The sequence below is a fragment of the Berghia stephanieae genome, chromosome 4 (genome assembly GCF_034508935.2).
Source record: "Berghia stephanieae isolate SIO BIC M18660-M18661 chromosome 4, UCSD_Bste_1.3, whole genome shotgun sequence".
Lineage (NCBI taxonomy): Eukaryota > Metazoa > Mollusca > Gastropoda > Nudibranchia > Aeolidiidae > Berghia > Berghia stephanieae.
Window position 1 is genome coordinate 67,644,967 of NC_088363.1, and position 23,229 is coordinate 67,668,195.

Below are 23,229 nucleotides of genomic sequence, written 5' to 3' on the forward strand. Positions count from 1 at the left end.
CTTTAAAAACCAACTTGATACGTCGAAGTTTGATACACCATTCACTGATTCACTGCATCAAAATAGAAAGTCTATTGTTTCAAATTGCTTTTTTTTTTTTTTTTTACTTCGTATTTTGAGATGAGCCTGAGAGACCGACCTTACAATCAATAATTTGCCCGTTTTGAGGTTTACAACTGAATGCTAGAGACCCATGAATAAACGTTTGTCTCTACCTCAAGGTTCAGAGGTGCGTTCGTGGATAGAGCGGTCATTCGCTGAGGACCCCATACAATTTATAGCTGGGTCCTAAACTCGTAAACCCCGAAGGTAAGCGAGAGTCGGTGAGACTTCCCTGAGTTTTACTGGACTTGGCTTAGGTAAAGATGGCGCATAAAATTCAAGTTGCGACAAACGGTAACGTGATTTTTTAACGACTCATGAGCGATTTAAAATTATGCATGGGTTGCCCGATGTCAAGAAAAAGCAATAAGTTTATAATTCACATCACTTTTTTTTTACTTTTTGGGGAGGCGGAAGGTATAGATGGAAAACCGTGGTTGGCTGAAGGCAATGACTGTGATTTAAATACCGGTTTATAAGTCGCCTTCCCTTTGGGGAGGATATTCTTGGGTTATTTGGCGGTGTGGTGGTGTGGTTATTCATTGCTGGGTTCTGGGTACGACAAGATTTGCCTCGAGTGAAAAAAACTGTGGATCACAATGAAGGTTTGGAAATAATTTGGTTGTAATGATTTACAATTTTTCATCTTGTTCAAATGAATTCTTTTAGCAGCTTCTAAAGTTATTAACCGCTGAATAAGTGACAAATTGAAACGTGACACAAAGTACTGCTATTTGCTCTTGTGGTATGACACTCGCCTTCGGGTCGGATGGTCATGGGTTCGAGTCCCGATGTGAACGGTGCATGATTGAGCCTTGGATAAGGTTCTTTACTTCCATTCTCCCTCTCTGTACTCAGATGTAAAATGAGTATATAATCGTTAACAACGTTGTCTTTGTTTGGAAAAAAAAAAAGAAAGAAATATCACCTTAAAGGCGTCATGACTCTTCCTACATGTTAAGTGTTGTTGTTGGCTAGAGTGCCCATGTAAAGCGTTTTGAGCACTTTTAGTGGATATTTTGCTATCCTAAATGCTCACGTTTTTAAAAGAAATATATAGATAATTTTTAAAAATGAACAATTTGTCATTGTGCCTTGAGTCACATCTATTCCTATAAAGCAATGCGGTAAGATGATAGACTGACACGTACTTTAAAAACGGTGACCAAAAGAAAAGGAAAGCGCATTGGACGTTCAACTCGATTTTTACTTCCAATAATTAATAATAAATTATTTGTGCTATGAAAAAGGCCAATAACGACATGGGTATTAACGTTTCGCCTAGAAGGCGTATTGTGTAGCTTTCTTTAACAAACTTCTCGTTGTTTGCTATAATAATAATAATAATAATAATAATAATAATAATAATAATAATAATAATAAAATTTCATTTATACAGCACATTTCCAATATTACATAAGATAATGCTCAATGCGCTCACGATAAGCGTACTTCTACACTTCTCAATCGAAAACTGCATCATTCGATATGTACTATGTTTAGATAACTGATCTCAATTCTGCTCTTGTTGAAATAATGCTCAAACGTGTAGATGCTAAAAATTCTTAGTGATAAATCAGGGTCGAAAACAAAATTGACGGTTACGTAAAATTCCATATAAACAATTTGAATATTTTGTTTGATGCCCATCTCCAAACGCCTTTCTCTTCATTCGTGAGCTTAAACTACATCACATAATTATTGCATACCATCGTCTATAAATACGAAATAATGTGTTGCCCCCCCCCCCCCCCTTATTTTAAAAAATATTTTAAAAAAGAAACTACAGTAGAGTCCAGATAAAATAAACTCACTTAAGATAAAATCTAGTTTAAAATAAACTTTTCGTCAAGTCCCGTTTTCTTTTCTTTTTTAATATATATGCCAACTAATCAAAGTTTCGTTTAAAATAAACACGAATCTGTGTCCTGTTAAAGTAAGCTGTTATCCGCCATAGTGGGATCCTTTCTCCAAATCCATGCGGCAAACCCCGCCAAATAAAAACAAAACAAACAAAAGTGTAGACTACCAAATGACATGACAATACTTTCATTCATCATTGATAAAAGAGCCACGCGCTCCATTTTCGTGACCCAGGGAGGCTACCAGACAGATTGTTACCCATCATTCATTTTGAATCGAAAGATTTCCCTTGAATATGGATATGGTAAACCTTGCTTAAGATAAGCTCTTTTTTTTTCCTGGTTTCGATGACATTATCTCAAGCAGACGCCACTGTATATCAATACTTTTCCATAAAACATGATCATGACCCACGTCTCAAAGCTTTGAGTAACAAATCAATTTTCAACATGTGAATCACCCCGACATAATACCCGTTTGAAGCGATGGGTCACAGTCACAGTAGCAGATCTACTTACTTGAAATTTTAAAAATTCGTAATTTTTAGGAGATAAAAATTGTGGTTGCGATAGTTAACTTTTAAATTCAACAATTTACGCTTACGATGATTAAATAACACTTCAAAAGGCTTAAAATTGTGTAGCTAGTAATATTAGCATCAACTTGCATTAAGGCCACACAACGAGGCGGGTAGTCGAAATCGGTACCTTAAAAATTGAGCTTTATATAGCGCAATATCCACTAAATGTGCTCAAAGCGCTTTACAAGGGGTCCCTGGTCAACAGCAACATTTACCATGTAGGACGGGACATGACGCCTGTTAGGTGATATTACAATTTTTCGGACAAAGACAACGCTGTTAACGGCCAGGTACTCATTTTACACCTGAGTACGGTGAGAGAATGTGAGTAAAGAGTCTTTTCCAAGGACTCAACTATGCGCCGAGCGCGAGACTCGAACCTAGGACCTTCCGATCCGAAAGCGCGTGTCATACCACTAGACCACATAACCGCTTAGCCATGCTGCCCCCTAAAGAAATATTTACTTTTCTATTCGTTACGGTGGAGAATAAATATAATTCCTTGCATTGCAATCAACTAAGAGTTCCTATTTTATTTTATTTTAACTTTAAAATCACTTTCAGAGATCCGATTTGTCCCGACAAAAAAAACATTTCGAGACGGTGTGTTTCCTTTTTACGAAACCCGCCGACAAAGTTATGGGAAGCAGGCAGCAGTGGGGAGTGAACCTGAAACTCAGGGAAGTGTACACCATAACTTTGTCGGGTTTCGGCGAGTTTCGTAAAAAAAAAGAAACACCGTCGAGGAGGCGGGTCTTAAAAGAATGTCACCCAGTTGCGTTTGACGTACGAAACAATTTAATTCATAGTTCGTTACTAAGCTGCATTGAATTTTGAATTTTGTAAGTGCGCTTTTCGATGGCAATAATAATAATAATAGATGGCATTTGAATAGCGCATTAAAAATATATAATGTTCAATGCGTTTTACATGGGTTGAAAAAAAAATGCATCTCTTGTACCCCCCCCCCCCCCCACACACACACACACATACACACCACACACGCACACGCAGACCCAATTGAATATCCATCCACACATAGAGTTATAGCCATAAAGTATGTCTCAGATTAAAATTAGGCAGACGTGATAAGGAAATGTTTTTGTTCTGTTTTAGTTTTGGTCACCTGCTACATCTATAATGTCGTCTTAAAATAGACGTGTGTAGCTAATTATTAGGATTATTGTCAATGCTCTTCATTATGTTTTATTTGTTATGTTTACCAGTCAGACCGTTGGGAATCAAATAGGTTAATTACATACAATGCACATAGCATGGCTATAATAATAATAATGATATAATAATAATAAAATATAATAATAATAATAATAATAATAATAATAATAATAATATAATAATAATATAATAATCATAATGATAATAAAAGATTAATGCTAATAATAATAAATAAATAATAATAATAATAATATAATAATAATATAATAATAATAATAATAATAATAATAATAATAATAATAATAATAAGCAAAGTATATTGCTTGGAAAATGCTTTTTTACGTACATTCTCTCATTATGGCCGTGTCAAATAAAGGAATTGTCATAGCGCCAGGAGAGAGGAAATTATAGTATCGGACTTACAGGTGCAATGTCTCAATCTTCATGATAAGCGTTGCTGTTAGGTTTTAAAACGCGCTTTGAGAACATGTTAGAGGATAAGCTTTTATTTCGTAATGTTTTTTTCCCCCCAAATAACCTGGCCGAAATATTATCATGAATAGTCGACATGTAGGTACTTACTTGCAGGTCTGATAATACGATTCAATAGTCTGATGTCACGCCGCCTGGCAACGGCGGCCAGATTGGTTCTAAACAAAGAAAATCATTACTTTGTATTTTTCATGCTGGCTTGAACTTTTCATATGTCTTGTGATCAGAATGTGTAAAAGTCAAAACATGATCAAATTTATGTTGTTTTTTCCACTGGATACGCTTTTATGCTCGCCGGAGAAATATTTCATACGGGCGTCCGCCATTGTTCCGATAGTTTAGAGCCAGTGTTACTAAGTTACCATGCGTCATTAGGAAGGAAGTGACGTTACGACTATTGAATCCTATTACAAACCGAAGTAAAAAAGTAAACCAAATTAAATTATAAACGGCTCATCGATGTAATGTAAATCATCTCAATCAACGCAAACTATACTCCATTACAACAATGTTAAATTAAGCCCGTAATTGCGTTCGCTTATCAGACCTGATAAGCTGTGCACCTGGTGAATACTCTATAAATTGTACTCTATAATTGTATTTTGCTATGTGGTCTAGTGGTATGACACTCGCTTTCGGATCGGAAGGTCCTGGATTCGAACCTCTCTCGGCGCATAGTTGGGTCCTTGGAAAAAAACTCTTTACTCACATTCTCTCACCGTACTCAGGTGTAAAATGAATACCTGGCCGGTAACAGCGTTGTCTCTGTCCGAAAAAAAAAAATGTAATATCGCCTAACAGGCGTCATGTCCCGTCCTACATGTTCAGTATTGCTGTTGGCCAGGGACCCATTGTAAAGCGTTTTGTGGATATTGCTCTATATAAAAGCTCAATTTAAATTTATAAATTGTATGATCTTTTCTATTACAATCGTAGACATTTTAAATATTTCTTTTCATAAAAGAATCTAATTCTCATTTTCAGCTTGTGGCAGTTCTGTTATGTGCCTTTGTGGCTGGGGCCCTTGGCACCTTCGGGCCTGTGGTCAAAACGGCCGGTGGAGTTGCTGGCCGAGCCGCTTTAGGTCTTGGGAAAATTGGAAATGAAGCATCTAAGGTAAGTTCACTTGTTTTGGGTTTTTTTTTCTTCTTACTCTCTCTTTTTTTTTCAACGTTCGGTTTTAAATTTCGAACTTTTCACTGCTTGCTTTCGCACATTTTGGGTCCCTCTGTGTGGAACGCTCTTTCAGCAGACACCAGACACCGTAATTCTCTGTCCTCCTTTAAAGCCTCTTTAAAGACAGAGTACTTCCTGTCAGTTTTCTGTGATTGATTTTATTGATTGATATACATGATCGCATGTGCATATATATGTATAAGCGCTTCCGAGCACTTTTAGTGAAAAGGAGCGCTATAGAAATTATTATTATTATTATTATTATTATTATTATTATTATTATTATTATTATTATTATTATTATTATTATTATTATTATTATTACATTAACCTAATCAAACCATAAATTATCCCGTCGTTTACCTGATTATACTATAATAAGTTGTAACCCCCGACAGATTCGGTTTTTTTTTTTTTTAACCAAGAGAGTAATAACAACGATGCGACTTCGGCTTCATATAGCCTATAAAATGGCTATATCTGTGATTTTATTCAAATGATAAATAAATTATTTATTTTTAAAAATCAGACTCGTCTTTTAAGGTTAAAGTTATTCAATAGAAATAGTGTTCGCCAAATTTCATTCAAAGTAGTCGATACCCACTCAAAGGTTTAAGGACTTGGTTTCGTCCAAGATTTTTACTACTTTTCAAAATTGGAAAAAAATGTATTAAAAATGAGCATATGCAAACAAATGAGCATATGCATAGATATTTTTATTCAACCACCATTAACATGTAAACATTAAGGACACTAGCTTTGACACTGCGCCTATAATGTGTCTAAGAAAAATGTAATAAATTATAGGCATGGGGGTAAGATGAACCCGGGTGAACAACGGATATAGTCGGCGTTAGGGTTGAGAGAGTTAAAGTCGAAATCAATGTCGTGCTTCCATCTCTGTCTTAATAGATGGGATTAATAATATCAGAGATGTTGTTAGGTACTGTTCGGTAGACACATCCTATCCAGAGGGTAACAAGCAATTTTGCTGTAGATTTTGCGTTAGATAATCCGGGATAAACACCATTTTCACGGGAATGATTATTCTAAAGCAATAATTTACACTCTTAATTTGTATGTTATTGTGACATAATACAATTTGTCTTCTATATCTGCAATTACATTTATATTGCTTATATGTTTATATCATATAGACCACACAAAAATAAAAATGTAATACAAAAAAGAAAAAATTATAACAAAAAGAAAGAAAAAAAAACCCGCACATCCTCTTTTTTTCTCTCTCTCTCTCTTTCTCTCTCTCTCTCTCTCTTTCTCTCTCTCTCTCTCTCTCTCTCTCTCTCTCTATCTCTCTCTCAGACTGTCTCTCTCTCCCTTTATCAATCAATCTATCAATATAAATGTATCTCTCTATTTATCTATCTATCTACCTATCTGCCTATCTATTATATGTCTGTCTATCTATCTATCTATCTATCTATCTATCTATCTATCTATCTATCTATCTATCTATCTATCTATCTATCTATCTATTTATTTATTTATCTATAGTCTTTCTTCTGTAGTTTATTAGTACACGTCGATTCTAATGGATGTCTATTGGTTGGTTCTAGCTGGTGATTTAGAAACAGTATAGTTTTTTTCGCAATCTATTTTATTCTCTAGATTCGACATTATTTCATTCACTTCCTCCTACATCCAAACAACAATTAGGTCTTGGACAATGATATTCTGTTTAAGATATTAAGATTTTTTCATAATATTATATGGGTTTTTGTTTCTTAACAAAGACTTTTCTTTTTAGGCAAAAATTTTCAATTAGATACCATATTATACGCCCAATTAAAAAAACAAAAAACACATGTAAGTAAATATAGTCCCACCGAAATCAATGTCTACACTTTCATTGCTGATAAATGGTAAAGTATCTTTGTAAACGACAAAAAATTAACATCCCCATCCTCAAACCAATGAGTGAATTAAAAAAAAACTTATTTTACCCCTTTGATTATATTGCAGTCATCACAACAGTCTTATCTCCGATATACTTTTCTCAAATACCACATCAATAATTTATAGATATTAGGCCTAATGAGGAAAATTGATAATTTTATTGAAACAAATCTTAGAAATTGAATTGAGAATTATGATAAATATTATATGACAGATGATGCAAGTTTGCCTTACTTATACACAATGTATTGTAAATTCGATGATGATTATTATGACCGTAAATCTTCTCTTTTGAGTTTATTTTAGAATAAATGAATTGCTTTTACTTAATTCTTTTCCACAGAATCTTAATCTGACATTTACCTTCGTAATTTTTACAATACGTATCACCAAAAATTGAAAACCCCATGCGTTAACCAAAAGTTTTGCTCAGCATCCGTTAATGAACTAAAGAATCGTCGATTTCTGGTAGTGATATTATTCCCTACATTACGCATTTTCACTGAACTTAAGTCACGTCGCGTGGTGTTTGGTAAACAATAATAAAAGGGCCGATAATTGCCATTCTTTCCTTTTTTGCCTTAAGCAAAGAAAAAGAATGTTCATAATGTAAAACCCAATTATGTTAATGCCTGTTAACAAAACGAGACTTCCTGCAAAATCCTCATCTTGAAGATATTATTCTTCGAGATATGATTATGTGAACAATGACTACTGCTTATGAAATTCATTATCAACTAGTAGACTCAGGCAGAAAAATGACTATTTGACAATAGGTTATTGTAAAAGTGCAAGTGCAAAGACACGAACGGAAAGTTGGTTGCACAAGACATGCTGTTGGAATAAATTATTCACTACGAAGAAAATTGATAAAAATAAAAGCATGAGAAATGCGCCAAATAATTACATAAATATAATGCACTGCATTTCAAATATAAGAAGGACCAGCGTTTGTACAGTCATTATGATCTAACCAGTGCCTGATCACGCTTGAAACTGAACTGCTCGGCAATGGCGCCATCTGCAACTCGACAAACATTCACGCTGTCAATCATATCTCTACTCACATAGACTGCTGACCAGGTGAGAGGTTCCAAACACAGTGCAGGCAAAGCCCAACAATGGGAGAGCCACGATGTCAAAAAGTCATCTGTAGACCAGGACTACGAGAAGCAAGGCAGCCAAGGATCTCACGACGCCAAATCTGCTAGACAGGCCCATGGTAACGCCGCTTCTGGCTGGAACCAGGCTGCTGATGCCGCCAACAGAGCTGCCTCCAGGGCTGGAGCCGCCACGTAAGGAAATCATTGATTTTCAATCGTAAAAGTTGGTATGAAAAAAAATAATCGCGCATATGAAGTTGAGATCGATATTTTCTGAAATTGAACGCTTCAAATTGGTTCATAGAATATTATTGAAAAGGAAAAAAAAAAAAACTCTATCAATATAATAAATTAAAATGCGCTTAATTAATGGCAAACCTTTTGCTACCAACGGAAAGAATAATTTAAAAAAAAAAAAAAAGAGTAACTCTTACTGGTTCTATTTTCCCAAATTATCACACTCTTCCTTTTCGAGCTCGTTACTTAACATTTTAAATGTCACTTTAACTATTGGGGCAGAAAACATAGCTTTAAAAAATCTGAATTATTGTATTTAGCTTGCTAAAACACTTTAAAAAGATACGAAATGCAATGAGTACATAAATCATGTTGCTTGCCGCTCCCACGCAGCTCTGAGAAGGCCGCCAAAGACAAGTGGGCTGCCAACAACAACTATGAGACTCAGCAAGCATGGGCCGGCAACGATGGCTTCAAGAAGAGCAACAAGAAGCACGAGGGCATCAAGTACTCATTTGACAAGAAGTACCGACGCAACGACAATGAGAACGGAGGCTTCAGCGCAGGCCACAACTTGGCTGACCACAATCTCAAGGACGTTGGTCATTCCCGCTCCTCCTACGATAAAGTCGCTGGAGATCACGCCGCCAGAACTGGCCATGCCCAAAGACAGAATGCTGACCGTAACAGTGGATGGGGAGATGCAGCCTGGAGGAATGCTGTAAGTTTCAATATGTGATCCATCGTCTCAAAAACGATATTTTGTAAGGGTGAACTGGGTGCCAAAAGTGGTTTTAGTGTAGAAATGACCAGATATGTGGGATTTTTAAAAGTTTTTAGCACTTATAGAAACTGTCTCTTGTCTTCTATTAGAAAATATATCCCAAAAATCAAATTCTAAGTTCTTAATATTCCCGCTACAATACCTGTTTGAGACGGCAACATGTTTGACCATCTCTCTCTCTCTCTCTCTCTCTCTCTCTCTCTCTCTCTCTCTCTCTCTCTCTCTCTCTCCCTCTCTCTCTCTCTCATTCTCTTGTCTATTCTCTCTCTTTCTCTTTCTCTCTCTCTCTCTCTCTCTCTCTCTCTCTCTCTCTCTCTCTCTTTCTCTATCTCATTATAGCCTTAACTAAAAATAAAAAGAATTTTATTTTTGTTTTCTGCGATCAAAATGGCTCCCAATATTTTATCTGTTATTCCGATATCAAGTCATGTAACCCAGAACCAAATTTCTATTTCTTACAGTGTCACAAGTTGACTATCACAAGGGTATTATTTATACGATTTTCTCAATTCGTATTTGGTTGCTATTTTGTATTAAAGTTAGTCTCTTTACTCAATAAACATACTATGATTCGAACCCTTTGATGATCACTATTTTCATTAAAAACCCACCCTTATATTCCAAAGCCCCATATCTGAATTTCAAATTCAATGGGTACCTTTAGCTTTATAATCCAGATTTCTGTTAGAATAAACTCAATGGGATTATTCTCCAAAGATTTGAATTAGTATTTTACCTAGCGCAAATATATATCAAAACGGAAGTGATATATTTCAGATGAGCTAAATTAAATCAACAAATTGAAACTTAATGGAAATATTATAAAGGCTTTATATTATTTTTGGATTGGTACCAATTATATAAAATGTTGTAACAATCACATTCCATATCACAGCAATCTGGTGACCGCCATGGCAGAGATAGAAGCCAGGCAGCAGCCGGATACGCCAACGACCGTGACTGGGCTGAGAAGAGAGATGCTGCCAGAAATCTTGACCGCTACAACCGTTATGGCAAGGCCAGAGCCGCCGACGTGCTCAATAACCAATTCGCTCTCGACAGAAACGCTGGAGTAAGTTGACCAACGATTACAATAATTTGTATCTTGTGTAGTGACGAAGTCCACACAGCCATAGTTTATCCCGGGTTCCGTAGTGTAAAATTGACAGTAACCGTGGTAGTCTTTGGATAGGATGTTAGTCTATCGCAGATTACGTTCCGCCAGGGACAACAGATCCATATGTTTCCCCAAGGGGGTCCAAAAAAATTTAAAAACACACACAAAAAACCCCAACAACAACAACTAAAAAACACCCAAAAAATTAAAAAAAAAAAAAAACAGAGCAAAAAATATTAAAATATTAAAAACTTCTGTCTTTCGGATTGAAACCTTTCCGTTAATCTTTTCTCCACCAATTTGGCTATATAGACCTCCTTTGCAACAAAGATGAGTTTTAAAGAAAAGATACACTGAGGCAAGATTTTTTAATTAATTTATTTTTGTAGTTCTACCACAAAGCAAAAACGGTTACAACTCCAGAAAAAGATATGTCTATGTTTCAACTATATATTTTAGTTATTTTACAATCAAAAGCCTTAACTAGGCACATACACATATGTGAGGAGTTAAGTCTTCATTAAAGAGCTGAGTGCTTTTTTTCAATTATGTAGTTTTGATTTCACTGAAAGGCACCTATCTTTATTTAATTTCCCTTTTTCCCCCCTTCTTCTTCCTCTTCTTCCAGCGTGATACTCTTGGATACGGAGCTGCCGCAAAGGGTCTGTACGGAAAGGGCGTCGGAGTTGTCTCTCCTGTTGGCTACGGCTATGGATATCCAGGCAGGAAAGCTGTCGGTGGTTTAGGCCTGAAGGGACTTAACAGCGCTGTAATTATTCATTATTGGTCTTAAAAAACGAAGCTTACTCCCTTTGCTGGTTGATTGGGACTAATGCTGAAATTACTGGTTTCTTCCACATTTCAGAATCATTTCATTTGGTTTTGTTTATTTTTTTACAATTTATTTTCCTCTTGTTTTCTTCTTGTTTTGGGGGTTTCTCTCTTTTCTTTCTTCTTCTTTCTTTTTTTTTTCCGATCTTGACACCATATTTTCAGTTTGACTCCAACCAAGGTTTAGCCTCTAGCTCATTATAAGGAAATGCTCCCTCCCCCCCCCCCCCCCCTTTCCATTTCATCCCCCCCCCCCCCAATCTTTTCTCCACATAGACTCCTTTGGTTTATTTCCTTTTTCGAATCCTCCTAGATTTACAATATAGATATTTCAAAACCGCTTCTGTCGTTATCAATTTTCTCTCCTTAATTTGGGTCTTTCTGATCCATTTTCCATTATATTTATTTTAAATTCAGATGTAAATAAGTACCTGGCAATTGTAGGCATAAATCTGATAAGTACTTGTCTTAAATGAGCATTTAGCATTCTGTGATATAGAAGTCTGATTCCTTACGGCATGCTAGAGTGATAATCAACAAATCGGTGTTAAGGATATATTAACACCTCGCAAACTGATTTGCATACGGCGATTTTCCCAATCCTTAAAAATTGAAACTTATATATTATAATACTTGTTTTGACAACAGACAATACAAATGACACGTTTTTCTTTTACCAGAGATTTAGAGAGATTATAACCGCCAATTCTTTTTACTGACTTCTTTTTTATCTCCCAGTCTCTTTAAATTTCTCCATCAGTCTCTCTGGCCTGTCGACCCCCCACCCCTCTCACTCACTCTCTCTCTCTCTCTCTCTCTCTCTCTCTCTCTCTCTCTCTCTCTCTCTCTCCCTCTCTCTCTCTTACACACACACACACACACACGCACATACACACAAACACACACATGTACATAAACACAAACACACTTATACACAAAGGTGCTTGCACTCACATACCCACATAAACACGTACATAATATTATTGTTATAACACTTGTTCTTGCAGAAGGGAGTTTCTGACCGTTCCAACCTCTGGGACAGCGCCAACATCCACAAGAACCAAGACTGGCTTGCATACGCAGATGAGGACAGCCAGAAATTGGGAGATTTAGCCAACAAAAACGAAGAGGATCAACTCAAAGGATGGAACAAGTAAGAATCACGTAACATGTGCTTTACTTGCTAAATCCTCACAGCTTGTTGACTTAACCAGAGAGGATTCGGTTTGCGGACCGTTATAAAAAAAAGTGTCTTCCAATTGCGGACCTATTGGTTTTTGTTATTTTGTTATCCCTTTTGCCCACCAATGTAAATATTTTTGATAACGGAAATCGGTGTTATAAATGTGAATATATTATCGTATCGTCCTGCCTTTTTAAAAAGAGAACATAAAAAGGGAAAAGGGAGAGGGGGGGGGGGGGGTATCAACGTTTGTGTTTATAATTATGATATTGAAGATAAAGGTAGAGTTATATGAATAAGGTTGAAAATATTATAACGCCAACTGAAGACATCAATACCCTCCTCCTAAAAAAACCCCAGCAAACAATTGATACAAGTGCTTTTTCTAGAGGTTTGCATGAACTGCTGTTTTGGCCTAGATTTGCCCAAGACGTACCAGAAAAGCAGATTTCTTTGAATCCAGGAACTAGACAGAACTGAAATAGGAGGTAAAAGTAAACATTGTGGAATTTAAAACATGCGTTTCAAATGATAGTTTACCGCTGTATTGTTCTTGATTGTAGTTAGAGTTACATTCCTGTTTCAGTTGCTTAATAGGAAGGACAAAGGCTTGGGCAGCATTTTTCCTACACGGACAGTCAGAGAACGCGTGGCTTGCCATTCTCTATGATTTATATTCTATACCACTCTTTTCCGGTTCTACCCAATTCCGCCTGAGAGTAAAGCCTTTTTAATTAACCCCCCCCCCCCCCCCCCCCCCCCCCCCCCCCATTCAGCGCCCAGAACGGTTGGCACTACGATAAGGGTTTTGCCCAAGACGCTGCTGCTCGTGACCAGGGTGCTCGTGCCGCTAATCAGCAATGGGCTGACGCTGGATCTGCCAGAGCTGGACACCAGGGACGTCACGACAGTGACGAAGTTATCAGGAAAAAGACCAACAACCAGGTAGGGTCGCTTATCTACTTGTACTGCATAAAACACGCTGGCGATGTTTTGTTAGATGATTGGATGATTGAACGCCAGGGATATAAATAAATAATTAACAAATTTGAATAGATTCTCCTTTGTTAGGATTTACTGTTAGGCTTCAGTATTTAGATGCTCTAAAATTTGTTGGTATTTTCCGTCATTTCGTATGAGCAATTATCCTTAAACTCCATACTTCTTACCAATCAACACCAAAGATGGAATCTAAAGCGATATAATATATATATATATAATATATATATATATATATATATATATATATATATATATATATAATTATATAATATATATATATATATATATATATATAAGCTTGTACACTTAACACTAAATAATTGTGCCATCATATTTTTTAAATGAGTAATTTATTTTTATTTTTCTACCCAGTGGAACTTGTCTGACCATGACCGTAAGGTCAACGAGTACAAGAAATTCTTCAGCAACGACAAAAAGGGAGGACAGAACTTGGAGCGCCTCAAGTTCAACAAGGACCAGGTATGGTTTGATTATATTATTCTACATTTTATCTTTGTTGTCGAACAATACTTTTATAACCCCAGGTTCATTGCATAAACATGATTTATTAATGTCAAAATCTCAAAGTCTCATTGATAAATTCCTACTGTGTTTTTGTTTTTGTTTTGTCTCTTCCAAACTCAAAAAAACCCCGATTATTTTCTTCTTTTTATTTCTTTTTTTTTTTCTGTGACGCATTCAGACTGGTATAAATACGCTTCAACAGTCGTAACGTCACTTCCCTCGTAATGACGCAGGGTAACTTAGTAACTGTCTCTAAACTATCGGAACAATGGCGGACGCCCTTATGAAATACTTCTCCGACGAGCATAAAAGCGTATCCAGAGGGGGGAAAAATTATAAATCTGATCATGTTTTGACTTTTACACATTCTAATCACAAGACATATGAAAAGTTTTAGCCAGCATGAAGAATAAAAAGTCCCGATTTTCTTTGTTTAGAACCACGATGGGCGCCGTTGCTGGGCGACGTGACATCAGACTATTGAATCCAATTGCGAGTAATCGATAATCAAAAGCTATGATATGAATTTTTAAAATCTTTTTAAAAAATACTTTTTTGTCAAAGGTCTTTCTTACATGTAAAATGGTCCTAGCTAATCAAGAACTCTCCCCCCCCCCCCCCCCCCGCCTCTCTCTCTCTCTCTCTCTCTCTCTCCCTCTCTCTCTCTCTCTCTCTCTCTCTCTCTCCCTCTCTTTTTCTTCTTTTTTTTTTGGACCAAAATGCGAACTTTTTGAGCTTTTTTTTTTTTTTGAAGCTTTTTTTATATAGCGCAATATCCACTAAATGTGCTCAAGCGCTTTACAAGGGGTCCCTGGCCAACAGCAACATTTAACATGAAGGGCGGGAAATGAACTTATTACTAACAACTTGACTCATTCCTTACCGATGATTTTCAGTATTTTTCCAACATGGCAGGCTTACCCAGCAGAAAAATTGATTTTTAAACTCAAACAAGCTCTCTACAAAACAACTTTATGCTCTTACTAATTAAACAAAGATCACTCTTCAAAGTTTTGATGTGTACAAAATAAATCTGAATAAGAAAATTGTAGATATATTGCGTCGTAACAAATCTGACGATTTTGCTGGAGTGGTAAGGAGGAGGGGGGGGGGGGGGGGGGGGTTAAGTAAGAGTTGGAAGTCTTTGCAGGATCTGCAATATTATTGTGATTGTTTTTCTCCTTTTCTACCTATCATCCTACCAGACCGAAGATGCCATTGCCGCTGATTTCGCCAACAAACGCGACAACGCCAACAAGTGGCAGAGCGCACACAGGTAATAAACACAATCCAGTAGGCGATAAAATACTCTTAATATAATATGATAACACTTGAGCTTTTATATAGCGCAATATCCACTAAACGTGCTGAAAGCGCTGTACAAGGGGTCCCTGACCAACAGCAACATTTAACATGTAGGATGGGACATGACGCCTGTTAGGCGATATTACATTTTTTTTCTGACAGAGACAACGTTGTTAACAGGCAGGTACTCATTTTACACCTGAATACGGTGAGAGAACGTGACTAAAGAGCCTTTTACAAGGACTCAACTATGCGCCGAGCGAGTCTCGAACCCAGGACCTTCCGATCCGAAAGCGAGTGTCATACCACAAGACCACATAGCCAAAGATCTGAAAAGGGATGTATTAAACAGTGTCAGACAAAGCAAGAAAGAAAAATACAAAATAAAAAAATCCCGAGGATCCAACCTCTTCTGATTACTGGTCAGACGTGCTATCGTTACACAACAGTAATGGTAGTAGGGACGATCTAAAACAAAAGATCTGAGGTTTGATCTTATCTTACACCGGTACCTGCTCCCTAATTTGTCACTTGTATCACCTCGAACTGGCTGCGCTTATTTACAGGTCTGATAACCCATTTACTTAAGGGCTCGTTGTTGTAAATGGAAATCTAAAAAAATGTCGCAAAATAATATGTTTCATTCCAAGAATGTTAAACAAGGCCTATAAGTGGGTTCCGATGTCAGATATTATGTATATATGTACACGTCGCCTTGAACCGGTATTATCTTGGGTTGGTCTCAAAGTGCACACATTTGACACTGAATTGAGATGTTGGGTCGCATAATGTGGGGGCAGCGTGGATCAGCAGTACGGTCTTTGCTTCCTACCCGAAAGGTATCGAGTTCGATCACCCGCCGCTGCTCTGTATGGCCTTGAGCAAGTCACCTCGCCTTAGCTCAATTTGCGGCGCTGCACTGCGGCTAACGACTGGGTTATTCCAGTCTTCCCTTGGAATAGACCCTAGAGACAAATTTCCCCTATGGGATAAATAAAGGGAATTTTTATTTTTTAATTTTTAATTTGATAAAAAAAATATATATATATTAATCACTTAAGCTGACCATCTAAACAGATAATTCCTCTTCCATCTTTCATTCCAGTGAAGATTTTAAAAATATATATATATATATATATATATAACTTTCTGCTAAGAATATAATCTGAAAATTATTCTCATATTTTTATTCACTCTTGCCGCTAAAAATAATCTGAAAATTTCGCTCTACTTTATTCAGTTTGACGCCTAAAAAGCAAGCTACTCCAAGTGGTGCACAGGCTCAGAGTTCTACAACAATATCAAGGAGATGTAAAATATTGGGACTTCAGTTGTAATAAATTCGCAATGTGAAATATTGCTTTAATTTTAATGAAAATTCCAAAGTGTTTATTCATTCAATTAACAAATAATTACAAATTATATTAATATAATAATAAAATAATAATAATAATAATAATAATAATAATAATAAATAATAATAATAATAATAATAATAATAATAATAATAATAATAATAATAATAATAATAATAATAATGATAAAATATTGATAGAATCGAGTGAGATATAACAGAACATTGACATTTAAAGAAAAACATATGAAGAAACGAGGTTTTAAAAGTCGTGTACCTACATTAATTTATTTCAGGCCGCTGCCAGCCAGGATGGTGCCGACGGCAAATGGTGGGGAGCCAACAATGACCGTCGCAAGTATGCCGTGGACCAATCTTTGGACGACGCCCAGAGAAGCGCCAGCGCTGCCCATGATCAAGCCGGACACTGGGAGGGTTATGACCAAAGAGCTGCTGCCAAGGGCGCAAGGGTAGGTTAATAATTGTGGACAATGCCGTTGTTGTTGTTTTGTTGTTGCTGTTATTGTTGTTGTCATTGTTTTTGTATTTGTCGCAGTTTATTTATTGTCACCGTTTTGCGTAATCATGGTGTTTGAGAGAATGATATGGAGACATTGTTAAAATCTTAGAGATGTTGCCTGCTGTTGCTGCTGATAATGATGATGAGTGATGATGGTTAAGTCCGTATTGCTTGTGGCAATTGCAATGATAATGGTAATGAAGTCAAATAGATGATAATATGTTAAAACAACGCAGTAAATATCAGCCGTTTTTACTTTTGCAGTTGCATCTGCTGCTGCTTACTGTTGCTGCTGCTGTTGTTATTATGGTTTTTGTGATGCTTATGATGATGAATAATAAGGTTTTTTAAATAGAGGGAACGAATTTGACGTCATTCAGCTCTTTGTTATTGTTTTTCGCCAGCCACTTTTATGATTAGTTCTCACTAAATTCTTTCAATCAAACTATAAACGTTCAATGCTAAAAATAGTTTTGTGTATTGATACGTTATATCCGACTGGTGTATATTTTAGCTAAACGTATAGCATCAATACGTTAACTTATAAATCACCATTCCATTGTTTCTCTTTAACTAGAATGCCATTGGTGCTAAAGCTTACCCAGGCTATGGAGCTCCTTATGGTGGTTATTATGGTAACAATTACCCTGGTAACTACGCCGGAGGACTCGGCAGGGGCTTTGGAAATTACGGCCCTGGTTATGGCAGTTACGGACCATCCTTTGATGGCTATGGTAAAGGATACGGGGGCTACTACGGAGGATTTCCCAACTACTTTTAATAAATGTATTTATTTTTTTTGATACTTGATGTAATTTCATTAGTTTATAAATTACAGTCCTAAACGTACAAAGGAGGATGGAATCTAAAAGGAAGTTTAAAATGGCAGTGTGAATTATCGTGATGGAAATATTTCCTCTAAAATTTGGTGATTGGGTAGCTCCAGGAAACAGTCATACCTATTGGATGCATTATATCAATAGGCATTTACTTTCAGTCGTCAACTGTATGAAGATGAGGAAATTACTCGGTATTGTGTCGAAAATAAAATCAACGTTTTGGAATCTATGGATTTTTGTTATTTTTTCCCCGTCTTATTTCTGTGTGTGAAATTAACAAAGGGTGTCTAGCTAGTGTGCTGATTTGCAGGTCTGATGACCCAAATTGTTAAACTATTCAACTTGAACTTTTATATAGCGCAATATCCACTAAAAGTGCTCAAAGCGCTTTACAAGGGGTCCCTAGCTAACAGCTACACTTAACATGTAGAATGAGACATGACGCCTGTTAGGCGATATTGCCTTGTTTTTAGGACAGAGACAACGCTGTTGACGGCCAGGTACTCATTTTACACCGATGTGAGTAAAGAGTCTTTTCCAAGGACTCAACTATGCCACGAGCGAGGCTCGAACCCAGGACCTTCCGATCCGAAAGCGAGTCTATACCACAAGACCACATAGCCGCATGCTACGGGCTCTTTGTTGTGATGGAAATACTCTCAAACCAATGAACAATGTTGTCCATTACAACAATGCTAAATCAAGCCCATAAATCGTTCGCTTATCAGACCTGAAAATATGTGCATATAAGTGTGTAGCCAAATACCATTGTGGAGGATGGAAAAAAGTGCGACACTATTTTTATAATTGAAAAACATTTTGACATCAAAATAAAACATAAATAAATGTTCTACTTCCTCTCCTTAGAATGTGACACTTCCATTTCAAAAGCTAAAAGGTTATGCCAACTGGAAGCGCCTTCAATTTTTTAAAAATGAGCCAGTTTTTTTAAAGATTGATACGTTCAAGTTAAATTAGAAAATTGTGTTTTTTTTAAGGTCAAAATTTAAATTTAGCACATTTAAATGAACATGCTATAATAGCTGAAGTCGCTTATGCTAGAAGCAGCGTTATTAAATAGTGCGTGCGCAATGTAGCTGATATTGTAAAAAAAATGCCAATGAGGTTTTCACAGCCTCGAACTGTATTGTTTGGTCAATATTTGGTAAGCCTTTGTCAGCCCAAACGATAATTATCTACAATTCTCTTGAGAGCGTAGGGAATCGATCAATTTGGAGCATTGATTGGACGGTACTTTTGTTGGTAGATGCTATTTTGCTATAAGGTTTGATTGGTAATTGTGATGGTTATATGAACCATTGGATGAAACTGGCATGCTTTGGGACCCGCAAGAAACAAGATTTGAAGTTGTTATTTTGTTGTTGATAATGATGATGATGATGATGATGATGATGATGATGATGATGATGATGATGATACTGATGATGATAATGATGATGATTGATGACGATGATGATGATGATGATGATGATGATGATGGATGATGATGATGATGATGATGATCACCATCATGCTTTTGGAAAGGAGGAAGCACTTGTCAGTTCTAAAAAAAAATGTTTTGAATGTCATGTCAGTGTACAATGCCGCTCATGTGAACAAAAGGAAGTAGTCCTATATTACTGCTTCAGTCTATGAAAACGGAAGTCCGCATATTGAATAGAGGCCGTGGATGGTGACATCTTTAAACACTAAACACTTCAGCCACCGTGCCTGGCGTCTGATTAAGAACCTGAAACCAGACATTTATAATAATGTGCAAAGACGATGACTCTCTCTCTCTCTCTCTCTCTCTCTCTCTCTCTCTCTCTCTCTCTCTCTCTCTCTCTCTCTCTTTCAGCCAGGCGGTGGATGCTGTACCAACTCCAAATGAATCCTGGCTCTTCATGGCAACATGATATTTTCATTCTCTTTTTTCATATGGCGCTTCGACTTGCCATTAAAATTTAGTTAGACTTCGTATACTATTGGACCCAAGGAAGCCAAATAGTTGACTTGATTAATGTCGAGAACTTAGTCATGAGATTGCTAGGTTGACCTCTTACTTGACTATGAAGGTTAAAATTTCGATGACCTCCACCATTGCTGGGTTCGAAACAGCATCGAGTATTATCGCAACTGGTACTGATTCCGTATGCCACGAATTGAAGTACAGAATGTTAATGCTGGATCGCAGCTGACATAGAAACACCATTGCCGAGATGCCGCTCAGGAGATACAGAAACACAGCAGTATTCTGAAGAAATAAAAGAGGTCGGTCGATCTGGGGTGCAGACCAAACACTCCTAATTACATCTAAATTTTCCTGGGAACTTTGCTACCGCGGATTATTGCGCCTTCGTCATAAATAGAACCGATAACGTCTAGAGGGTCCTTAAAATGTTCAAACCTTGCACAGAGTAAAGAGAATGCTTGTCAAAGTTTGGACCGGTCATTGCAGCAATCTAGCACCCTGATAGATTAGGGAGGGGAGAGCACCCAATGAATGACTCAATGAAGAGGAGGAAAAAAGATGATAGGCCTAGCTCTATCCCTCTTCGACGCATAATTGGCGTTGTTCTACTGTAAAGCAGAATGCAATTTTTACGGCCCATATATTTGAGCCTGAGTATGATTCGGACGCGAGATCGAGATGGATGTATTTTTTAGTAATAGTAGTAGTAGTAGTAGTAGTAGTAGTAGTAGTAGTAGTAGTAGTAGTAGTAGTAGTAGTAGTAGTAGTTGTTGTTGTTGTTGTTGTTGTTGTAGAAGTAGGAGTAGTAGTAGCAGCAGTAATAGTAGTAATGATATTACTACTACTTCTTCTTATTCTTATTCTTCCGCTACTACTACTACTACTACTACTACTACTACTACTACTACTACTACTACTACTACTATTAATACTACTACTACTACTACTAATACTACAACTACTACAACTACAACTACTACCCACTACTACTATACTACTACTACTACTACTACTACTACTACTACTACTACTACTACTACTATACTACTACTACTACTATACTGACGACGACGACGACGACGACTACTACTACTACAACTACTATTACTACTATACTACTACTACTACTACTACCTACTACTACTACTACTACTACTACTATTGCTGCTGCTGCTGCTACTACTACTACTTCTACTACTACTACTACTACTACTACTACTACTACTACTACTACTACTACTACTTCTAAAAACTTGAACTTTTAATTAGCGCAATATCCAATAAAAGTGCTCGAAGCTCTTTACAAAGGGCCCCTGACCAACAGCAATGCGTATTATAAAGATGGAGACATGACCCCTATAAGGTGATAGTACATTTTTTTTCCTGACAGAGACAACGTTGTTAACGGCCTGGTACTCAATTTATACCTGAGTACGGTGAGAGAATGTGAGTAAAAACAACTTTTCCAAGGCTTGAATCCAGGATCTTCCGATCCGAAAACGAGTGTCATACCACTAAACCGCTATTACTACTACTACTACTACTACTACTACTACTACTACTACTACTACTACTACTACTACTACTACTACTACTACTACCACTACTGCTACTACTACTACTACTACTATATACTACTACTACTACTACTACTACTACTACTACTACTACTACTACTACTACTACTACTACTACTACTACTACTACTACTACTACTACTACTACTACCACCACCACAACTACTATGTCAACCACAGTCATCATCATTATAATCCTCCTTTTCCTCCCCATCGGATCATCATCATCATCCTCACATTACCACCACCAGCACCACAAAGCAAAAAGCCTTATATTATTATAAACGAAACGAATAAACGGGGGTCCAATCATCAACCATGCCGAAAATAAATGAAAGCGACTGGAAACAGCTTAATCGACAATCACAGGTTTCTACCTCGTTACGTCACTTGCTCTGTCTATACCTAAACGAACCACAATATGTGTATAGGCCCTAATTACTATCACATGTTAACACGTGCATATGAGAGAGTTATTTGACATCAGTCACCGTGAGTAAACGTGGAATAGGGTCAAATGCTACTATTGTCATCCAATATTGCATATTTTGCCAACAATGTGCTCCTGCCGAAATCATGAGCACATGTTACGATAACCCTATAGTTATATTTAATCGACGATGGACGAAATAGTGCAATAGTGTGAACATCTTGTTTAAAATAAGTGTTATGGAGAGTTCTGGTTTGATTCTTGGATTCAGAAAATTCTTTCATGTGCGGCTATGTGGTCTTGTGGTATGACACTCGCTTTCGGATCGTAAGGTCCTGGGTTCGAGCCTCGCTCGGCGCATAGTTGAGCCTCTGGAAAAGGCTCTTTACTCATATTCTCTCAACGTACTCACGCGTAGTCTCTGTCTGAAAAAAAATTGTAATATCGCCTGACAGGCATCATGTCTAGTTCTACATGTTACGTGTTGTTGTTGGTCAGGGACCCCTTGTAAAGCGCTTTGAGCACATTAAGTGGATACAGCTATATAAAAGCTCAAAGCTCAATTGGCCGAAAGAATCAAAATGATAAAAGATGAAAACAATTACTATCCGTATTCATGAAGTATATTTAAGCTAACCTTGGTTGCTCAATGCAACAAATATGTGATTACCCACATGGGGTTAAACGGGTGTTCGGTTTTATGACTGAGGGTAATGAGTTTCTAATTGGACCAACAGTGCGTGGATTTTATGAGGTGTTCGGATTTTCAATGGTAATTTTCGGTGCTTTTTTCTTAGGATATAAGTGCCTTATTTGCAGGACATTGTTTTTGTTTTTGTTTGTTTTTTGGTTGGGGGGGGGGGGTGTTTATTTAATTTTTTATATAATAAATTGAGGAAATTCATATTTGAGCATTCTCTTAATGGTTATAAATGTTTTCAGACATTGGTAAATATGGAGAAAAGATTGCACAGTTATTACCTTGTTTCTTGGAGTAGATATGTGCGCCAAGAATGCATTAGAAAGAGCACGCTCAAAACTTGTATTTAGAATGAAATCTGGAAGCAAAACAACACGATGAAAGACAACATCCCATATGTCACAGATGAAGACGAAGAGTAAGTAAAAGCATGGTCATAATATT

The 23,229-nt window shown here is 36.8% G+C and overlaps 1 protein-coding gene across 1 annotated transcript; it reads left to right on the forward strand.

The window, feature by feature from the left end:
* Positions 1–357: 357 nt before the first annotated feature.
* LOC144971092 (uncharacterized) lies at positions 358–18,331 on the forward strand. The gene is made up of 13 exons (XM_078911479.1): positions 358–707; positions 5,198–5,329; positions 8,378–8,601; positions 9,040–9,367; positions 10,326–10,502; positions 11,176–11,316; positions 12,386–12,531; positions 13,338–13,506; positions 13,936–14,043; positions 15,294–15,364; positions 16,634–16,726; positions 17,044–17,217; positions 17,845–18,331. The coding sequence occupies exons 1-13, from the start codon at positions 702–704 to the stop codon at positions 18,068–18,070; spliced, it is 1,995 nt and encodes a 664-aa protein (XP_078767605.1). The 5' UTR covers positions 358–701; the 3' UTR covers positions 18,071–18,331.
* Positions 18,332–23,229: the final 4,898 nt, after the last annotated feature.

Coding starts and splice junctions, on each gene's coding strand:
- LOC144971092 (XM_078911479.1), top strand. Junction 8,602..9,039: donor TCCAGGGCTGGAGCCGCCAC/GTAAGGAAATCA, acceptor GCTCCCACGCAG/CTCTGAGAAGGCCGCCAAAG. Junction 17,218..17,844: donor CTGCTGCCAAGGGCGCAAGG/GTAGGTTAATAA, acceptor CTCTTTAACTAG/AATGCCATTGGTGCTAAAGC.